This window comes from Triticum aestivum, chromosome 7B (assembly GCF_018294505.1).
Source record: "Triticum aestivum cultivar Chinese Spring chromosome 7B, IWGSC CS RefSeq v2.1, whole genome shotgun sequence".
Classification (NCBI taxonomy): Eukaryota; Viridiplantae; Streptophyta; class Magnoliopsida; order Poales; family Poaceae; genus Triticum; species Triticum aestivum.
In genome coordinates this window covers 655,083,883-655,092,986 of record NC_057813.1, presented here as the reverse complement: position 1 = coordinate 655,092,986, position 9,104 = coordinate 655,083,883, and the positions used below count along the sequence as shown (strand labels likewise).

Here is a 9,104-nt window from a genome sequence, read left to right as displayed (position 1 = left end):
TTTAGGGGCTTAGCCCGATTATCTTATTTCGAGGATTATATAAACTCATGTAAAGACTCGTTTTGGAGTTAAGCAGAAGCAATCATATTTGCTCGGCTTCCATAAGGAGCCGGGAAACCTAACCCTAGCCGCACCATGCGCCCTCTCCCTCTCTCGCGATCACGGCGCCCCAGCGCCGTCGGTCGCGTCATCCGTCGCGCCAACCCTCCTTCCACCCCTATAATATGAGAACTCGTCCTGGTAGGAACCCGGTTCCTATCAGCGCGTGGCGAGGCGGACAACGGTGGGAGGGCTCGTGGCGGGCGCTGCGCCAAAACTAGCGCGCGCACGGGTGCTTTTTCACGCGCGTGATCCTTTCCCGCACGCCTGAATTTTCCGCCCCGCTCCCCGCGCGCGCTATGACCCACTTTTCCCACGCGCGTGTTTTTTACCGCCACTGTTCGAGACGCTTTAACACTTTGAGATATTTGTTGCTCGCGTATGGAGGCGCCGGCAACTCCCGAAACCGAGTGAAGCACCTGCCTGCCATAATAGCCCCGGTCAGCCCAAAGGCATTCCTCATCTGTCATACTACAAGCTACTTTTTTTCTCCATACTTTGTTGAACGATTATGACTTGCAAAACACTTGCTTGCATTTTTAGGTGAAACTCTTTGGTGTTGATGACAATGGCTTCCGCTTGCCTTTCTCATACATGGCAGCCAAAAGTTTTTTTTTAATTTCCCATTTATTTTCTTTCAGTCCGAGGGTTTTCTTATCCATACCGAACCAGTATATGGGCCAACTTTGGAGAGGTGATGAAGTCTAGCTACTGTCTAATTAGTCTTTTGATATAATTTTACAATCTTGCTACAGACTAGCAGTAGATTCTTGAAGTCATATGTTGTTGGGCCACACACATTCGGTGTCATTTTAGAACTGATCTACCTGAGTCAGATGGTTACTCTGAAAATATAAATAGACACGTTGTTTTAATTTTCATTCATGCTTCTAATTGGGTAATAGTACCTTTTTTTTGTGAGGAGGTAAGTAGTAATGTCAGCTCCATCCCAGAATAATTAACAAAATAACTCCGTTCCCTAGATTGGTAAGCAATATACTCCTATGTGGACAAATAATCAAATAGGGCAACCTGCAGCTACATCGGACCAGACTATTGTTATTCCTTTTTCAGTACTACCACTTTCTTCTACATATATCTGCAAACTATGTTTAACTTCTGAACTCTCAACCAGTTCATCTGTCCATGTACAAAAAAACATATAATCTATTATTTCTCCCTCTATCCATTACATGCTACCCATTTATCAATTTTATATACATTGTTATCCAGAATAACCGTGTTATGTAGCCATTCGATCAGTAATATTTATTTATTTAAGCTACAAACTTAACAATTTTGTTTGAGTACTATATTTTTATTTGAGCCTCAGTGACCTTTGATGTAAAGGTCCGTAGCGTATTACTTTCATGGTGTCTTAGGCGATACTACTTTCAAGTGATATCCAATGAATATGTAGCAAATTCGGAATTTATACGTCCTCACGCACCAAAATCAAAACTAGCACCCCATTGGCCTCCAGTTGGCCGAAGAGGGGCTCTTCGGCCTACGGTTGACCGAATTGGGCTCTTCAGCCTCCCGTTGGCCGAAGAGTGCCCCAACTGGGCCGAAAAGGACTATTTGGTCTGTCGTAGGCCGAAGAGCACTCTTTGGTCAACCGTAGGCCGAAGAGTCCTTGGGCTCCAACTTTCCACGTTAATGGGAGGCCGAAGCTGCATGGGCCTTGGGCCCCAAAGAGTACTCTTCGGCCTATGGTTGACCAAAGAGTACTCTTCGGCCTACGGCAGACCAAAGAGTCATTTTCGTCCCAGTTTGGGTACTCTTCGGCCAACGGGAGGCTGAAGAGCCCACTTCGGTCAAGCGCAGGCCGAAGAGCCCCTCTTCGGCCAACTAGAGGCCGATGGGTGCTAGTTTTGATTTTCTTGCATGAAGACATATAGACTTCGAATTTGCTATAAAAATCATCATAGTTTTGAAAAAAAATCACATATATGTATCTCAACTATTGTGTCATTGTTGTATATTTTTCATATAGTGCTGGATTTTAATTTTCTTCATAGATAATACTACAATATCTCAAGATGTCCTTTAGAAATCCAGTAGCAACACGCGGGGAACCGTCTAGTTTAATAAACATTTTACAACTATATAGTACTCAAACAAATAAATTATAGGTATTTTCAGTTTTAACCTTTTATATTATTACTTCAAATATTCATGTTTCATCCAACGAATCACATTGAAATATGTTGCAAAATATTCCCGCAACAACGTGCGGGGTATCATCTAGTTTAACAAAGACATGGGTCACTAATTCATGTTGATATGGGTGGCGCGTGTGCTATTTGATTTATTCATAAACTCCAAAGAAAAGATATACAGTAATATATCAAAAAATACCCCTTAGCATGGACCAGACGCAACATAACAAAACAGCAGGGGGGCCCTATTAGGTTTGAGCACCACTGACAACATGCATACAAAAGTAGGGCGAGGTTGCAATATTTTAGAACAATATCTATAGTCATTTCAAATTCCTTTTCTCAAACTGAAACCAGTTGGGCTTCTAGCTCTAAAATTGTTTGTTTTGTTGACCAGAATTTGGATCAGAGAAACTATGTACATCTATGTGCTTCTTTTCTTCTTCAATGTCAACCTATTCATAACCATGGACTATATGTGTTGATAACAGAAAGAACTTGTATTGCAAGTAACGTTTCACCATTAGTTCTCTAACCGTACCAATTGCTTTACCTGGGCTAGCTGACAACTGAAAAGTACGGAACACATATCATTAGCGCAGCAACCTGATACAATCCTATTACAGCAGTAGCTTTGATTTGCTCTTACTTTCAATCGAACAATATCTGAAATTAGCTTTCGATCCCGTGCAATCTTATTTCCTCATTTTCTAGAACCAAGTTTATGTTGATAAGTTGGCAAGGTTACAACCTTGCTGAATACAGGGTCCAAGGAAGACCAGGACCTGGGAGATCAGGACACACAAAGGACCAGTATGAAAAGATTATTTAGCGGTTTGGTGGGCTGCCACATTGCCTTTTTGTTTTACATGAACTAAATCAAGAAAAGAAAAGACCCTACTAAGCTCCTGAATGTGCATAAGAACAAGATTGCAGCTCTGCTCGAAATACTAGCCGTACATAGGTTGACCAGCTAAAGAAATTAGTTTCAATAATGACCTTCTCAGCATCAATCATCCGAAAGAGTTGAACATAGTCCCGCTAGGCAAACCCTTCAGTGGTAAGTCAAATTACCTCTTATTAACACAGCAAAATTGTGTTGGACTGGAGTGTATGTGCACCATTATAGGCAAGACTAACATGGTAAGTGCCCGGTGTCGCTTATTTTAAACTCTTTAAACCTACCTATGCGAACAAAACCCATAGATAAAGAGGATGTCTTTCTAGTCTTCTGAAGCAATTTTGTGTCAAAAGTTATCTAACAGCAGGATGAACATTATGACACTTCCTATCAACAGCATCATTGTGGCGTGATGTTCTGCTAAAAAAATAACCTATTTAAAAGACAGGGCAAACATAGCACCAAAAGAAGTGATAATGTAATCATCCAAAGTGTATCACAATCTCCCGTTGTCCAGAACCATTGGTCTACCAAGACAAAACAAGTACACACAACAGAAGGTGCATTGAAACTTTGAATAACTAGTCTGAGAGAGAAATCAGCTGCAGTGCCCCCAGAACGAACCAGCATTGCTCCAAACTTAAACACATGCATACATCAGAGAAAGGAGGACCAAATTCAAGCAGACATACCATGCCCACTGCTCCATAGCATGAATAAGACATCGCTTGTGCAACGATTGTAGCTCTTCATATAGCGGCACATATTGAGAATATGGCAGCTCGCCTTCAAGATTGCAGATCACTTTAACTTGTCCATTATCCATATCATAGCACACATAAGACGTCACTTGTGCAACGATTGTAACTCTTCATATAGTGGCACATACGGAAAATATGCCTGCTGGCTATCTTCAAGATTGCAGAGCACATTAACTTGTCCACTATCCATATCATAGCACATGAATGTGATATCCTCCTGGGCCACAGTGAAGAAGATCAAGTCACATTCTGGATGAATTGCAATCCAATCGAAGTACTCATCAAGGTATTCTATGTGTCGCCCTCCAAGCAAATGCGAAGTTTCGACGCTATGCTTCAGTATCCATTCTTTGCGGTCATAGTCTTTAAGAACATAAACTAGCAGTCGAACAACATTATCATCATCTGTGTCAAAACCAGCATAATGCAGGCAGCCCTGTGACAGCTGAATAAAACCAACATCCAGACCATCAGGAACATAGAAGTTAGTCCTTGCTTCCCCCTCCTTGTCCACTGCAGCTAGACGACCGTCAGAACCATCAACAATGGCGCAGAAATGCAGATAACCATTAAGATAAACAGTTGACCGATCATTAGCGACATCAATAGTGCCGCTCCATCTCTTCTCCTTATGGACCCAACTCCCGGTTTCAGATGAATAGACATGCACTCCGGTAAGACAGTAGCCATGTTGGTCCTCCATACACGCCCCCGGCAATAAAAACACATGGAAATGAGGGGACACGGCAGGATCAAAACACAAGCGTTCAGTAGCCACCAGGCCGGAATAGCCGCAGTACGGCAACTCGGCCCATTCCTCTGTGGCGGGATTGCACACAAGGTACCGGAACTCGTCGCCATGGTTGCCGGCAACGTATGAGGAGCAGAGAAGGAGGCCATTACAGCAGTCCATGACCTTGACCCGCCGGCGGTTGGACAGGAAGGCGGGATATGTGAGATGGCGGCTCCCCGAGACATTGGTGAAGGGGAGAGCTGAATCTACCAATTGATTCCCCTGGTAGAAGCCGGTCAGGGTCTGGGGGAGCTTCCGGCGGTAGTTGCGGTCGTTGGTGAGGCCGAGCCAGTGCTTGGAGACGCACTTGAAGCGGCAGAGCGACTTGGCGGGCACGCGCGAGAGGATCTCAACGAGGAGGTCGTCGGTGAGTCTCTCGGCCGCCGTCTCGCTGCCGCTGGGAGGAGAAGAGGAGGACCTGCACACACAACGATGGGGGATAAGGTTAGGGGATCGGGTGAAGAAGGGAGAGGAAGGTCGCGATGATTCATGGCGATGCATACTCTACGTACCTGATCCGTCCGTCCTCCGAGGGGCGAGATCGAGCAGCTGGGGTGGACATGGCGCGGCGGCAGAAGAAAGCTCCGGCGGCGCCGTCGAGCACGGGGGAGGGGATGGGGGAGTGATGGCGAATGGGCCGGGGAGGGGATTGAAACCCACGGGACTGGCACTTCTTTTTTGGCGAATGGGCCGTCGATACGTTTGTAGTACACTGGGCTAAGAGCAAGTCAAACCTTTAAATTTGCACAGAACGCACCGAATAGATCCTCTAAATGGCAGATCCCGTGTTTTCTTTTACCGATTTCGTATATTGGAGCAACCATGCCTCATATTTCGAGTTTTCAAGTCGTTCTTGAGGGAACCTGTAAAGCGGTCAACGCCGGAGCAGGGGGTTGGCAACACCGCACACGAGCAACGAGCAGGCAGAGAAGCTCGATAGCGGTCGGTCAGAGCAGGGGCCTTGACACCGCATGCGAGCAGCAAGCAGGCGGAGGAGCTCGGTAGCGGCTGGCCGGAGCATTGTCGGAGCACGTGGCGGGCCACAGCGGCGCCAGAGTGTCGCTGGAGCAAGCAGCGGACCGGAGCAGGCAGCAGGCTGGAGCGGCATCGTTCTGTCCGGCTAGAGTTTGAGTTTGATCATGCATGCGTCCCAAGGAAGAAGAAGCGTGAGGAGAAAAAGGAGGAAAAAACTTTTACATTACGGGTTTACAGGATCTGCTCTGCCCGGTGCCTCGCTGTAGCTGTATAATGTTTCCAGATGACACGTTTTTGCAGGATCTGCTAGAGTTGCTCTAAACTGAAAGTGTCACAATTCCACGATTGTACCATCCAAAAATCTCCTAAAACATAAAATAAAATAAAAAATACTATCCAAAAACATACTACAATTACAAAAGCTAGGAATTTAAACCCTTATGAGGCATTAGTGGTGCTGTCCACTTCGGTGGCTGGGAGGCCAGATCTCACCAACACGTAGAGTAGACTGTCGAGGCGGAGCTTGTCTTTGGTGAGCATGATGGAGGCCGGGGAAGCACGTAAGCTGGAAAAGGTAAAGGCTTTCGTGCGGCATTGTGCTGCCGCCTCGCACTGCAAGAAAGATAGGATCAAGAGAACCAGCGACAAAACATATTCTTGATCCATCGTACTCCCTCGGTCTTGAAATATCTGTCGTAAGGGGACAACATACTAAACATGAATTTTATAATCAAGCCCTTTTAATTTCAAATCTCAATCTGATTGCACATCCCCCATCTCAGGCTCATCCCTGCAGCATTCACGCGGCTCAAGGTGACGCCCTCCCAACGAGCTCGGGCTCCTCCCCACAACTCAGGGCGCCCTCCCAACGGGCACCATAACTCCTCCAACACGCCCTCACAGTAAATCTGTTGCTTAGTCGCGCTCCTCCTCTGCATGGGCGCGCTCCAGCTCCTTCTGCCTTGGCACACATCAGCTCCGGTGCGCTCTAGCTCCTCCGCCTGGGCACTGCTCCTCCTCTCGAGCGCGAGCCTCTACCCCCAAGCTGCAGCTCGAAGAGATGCCCGATTTGAATTTGACTCCTTTGTAGGAGGAGGAGGATCAGCAAAATCATGAAGATCTGCAAAACCAAGAAGATGACCAGGTTGCCAACGGCGGAGCTATGTAGAAGACTGAGGGGGCCGTGGCCCCCCCAGCCCAAATGCAATTTTTTTACTAGTAGTAATCGTCCCATCATGTACACGTACAAGGCCACAAGGCCATGACTGCACGAGCCTGCTCGGGGCTGCTCGATGTAACTCCAAACCACGCTTGCCTCTCTTTCCCCAACCACGCTCGCCCCTGCCGCTGGGCACGGCGGGTCGCCGGGTCGCCTAACTGCCTCCGTCCAGGAACCAAGCCGCCGCACTGCCTCGACACCGGCGCCGAGGCTGAGGAGCAACTGATCCACGCGCGCCGTGGAGGTCGTGAGGGGGGATCCAGGAAGCGCCTGAGATGGTCGTTTTGGGCTCCTTGCCACTGGCCGGTGGTCGTCGAAGTCCGCCGGCTGGCAGGCCACCTGCTCGTCTCCGGCAGCCCCCCATACGAATTTGCTACTGGATTTTGTAAATACCATCTACCCAGCCTAAATTACAACGTGAAACCATTGGATCCCCTTTTGTAGCGTTGCATGTACGAGTAAATTGGCGACATCACAGATTAGTAATTTAATATGCATATTCTGCTATTCATTTGATCTAATTGCAGATTTCTTGTTGCTTGCACCATAGATTTATTCTTATGAATAATTACTACCGGTTGCTTGAGTTGGGACTCAAAAGGATATTAGATACTCGTTCCTGATGCTTCCAAATTCCACTGATATAGAGTTGAAAAATATATCAAAGTTGACTCATCTTTGTCAACTTCTTGTTGAGATAGGAAGAGATAGAATCTACCATCTAATTGATAGACTACTCCGTCTACTTGTTACTCTTCCTGTTTCTACAGCTAGTGTTGAACGTGCACTTTACAGTTTGAAGATCATCAAGACAAGGTTGCGTAAGATGGAAGATGATAATCTTGCCAATAATTTGGTTGTTTTCATAGAGCGTGAAATCACAGAGAAGTACCACTTTGAGGACATTTTAGCGGAATTTAAGAGCATAAGTGATCGAAAAGCTGATCTGTAGTAGTACCACTCATTTTGTATTTGTTAGTTGGCTCACAGAATGTGTTGAAGTTTGAAGGCTGAACGGTGTAAGTAGACAAGTCGTATGTTTTGCTGTACTTAGTTCTCTTATGAAATATATATTGCTAACCATACATGTATTTTGCGAGTAATATGGATAATATAAATATAAATTTGCCTGATGGAAGATGATAATACAAGTTCTCGTTTGTTGCTGTTGGTTAATTTTTTTGGTCATTGGCCCCCCCATAGATTCTTGTCAAGCTCCGCCACTGCAGGTTGCCATGGAAAAAATTATGTGCACAAAATTTAACTCAAGAATTCTTGAAACCGTATTTTACTTTAGAATTTAACTTGCCACTAAATATAACATAATTTTAATCCAAAACTAAGAAAAGGATTGCCACTGAATTTAACTTGACTCGGTGTTTTACAAATGAAGCATTGCTACAACTAAATTGAGTCAAGTGTTGCTACAAACTGAATTCATATGTCAAGTGCAGTTGACACTTGCTATTTAGACACTTGACACTAAATTAGACACTTTTCATTTTTTATTCACTGCTACAAAGTGGATTTAAACACTTGACACTGAATTCAAATGTTTTTGTTAAACACTTAGTTTCCATAAGTTCTGTCAAGTGTTGTTGTCACTTGATACTGAATTCAGTGTTGTCAAATTCAGTCTAGCGAATCCAATGTATAGTTTGTCGGCAACTCAGTCAATTTAATTAAGTTTGCAAACTGAATTTTTGGTTGGAATGCATGATGAATTCTGAAAATAAATCAATTAAAAATGTTTATGTACTCCTAAATTCATTGCCATTTTCATATCTTGCTAATCAAACATGTCATGTTGAATGTGAGTCAATGATTTTACGGTTGGAAGCTTAGGCATGCAGACACGTCCAATAATTACAATGCATGTGTGATGGGATAAAACTGGTTTATACATGCATACTTCAACAGTGTAGCATATATCACCAAAGCCCTAAACAAACAAAGGAATTTGAGCTTTTAGGGGTTTCACTTCAAAACATATTTTGTGAATTTCCTAAGTTTTCTCCCTTTTCTTTCTCATGTTTTGGACCATATTAAGATACTTCCATAATAGCCTAATCAGGAAACTTGCTAATCAAACATTGCCACTTTTATTCTTAAACAAAATTATAAACAAATTCAATTAAAAATGTTCTTGTACTCCTAAATGATCTTGTATTTAGTCAAATTCAGCTAAACTTGT

At 44.5% G+C, this 9,104-nt stretch overlaps 1 protein-coding gene across 1 annotated transcript; it reads right to left on the bottom strand.

Annotated features, from left to right (window-relative positions):
• Nucleotides 1–3,618: 3,618 nt before the first annotated feature.
• On the bottom strand, nucleotides 3,619–7,306 carry LOC123158384 (F-box protein At1g30790). The gene is made up of 5 exons (XM_044576398.1): nucleotides 7,007–7,306; nucleotides 6,184–6,303; nucleotides 5,927–6,013; nucleotides 5,229–5,428; nucleotides 3,619–5,134 (listed from the first exon to the last, which is right to left on the bottom strand). The coding sequence occupies exons 1-5, from the start codon at nucleotides 7,304–7,306 to the stop codon at nucleotides 4,009–4,011; spliced, it is 1,833 nt and encodes a 610-aa protein (XP_044432333.1). The 3' UTR covers nucleotides 3,619–4,008.
• Nucleotides 7,307–9,104: the final 1,798 nt, after the last annotated feature.

Bases quoted from the DNA above. Each gene is read 5' to 3' on its own strand.
- LOC123158384 (XM_044576398.1), bottom strand. From the start codon at position 7,306: ATGGTATTTACAAAATCCAGTAGCAAATTCGTATGGGGGGCTGCCGGA. The intron at 5,429-5,926 runs GTAAACCCGTAA...CTCTTAGCCCAG, and splicing joins CACCGGGCAGAGCAGATCCT to TGTACTACAAACGTATCGAC. The intron at 5,135-5,228 runs GTACGTAGAGTA...TTGTGTGTGCAG, and splicing joins TCGGAGGACGGACGGATCAG to GTCCTCCTCTTCTCCTCCCA.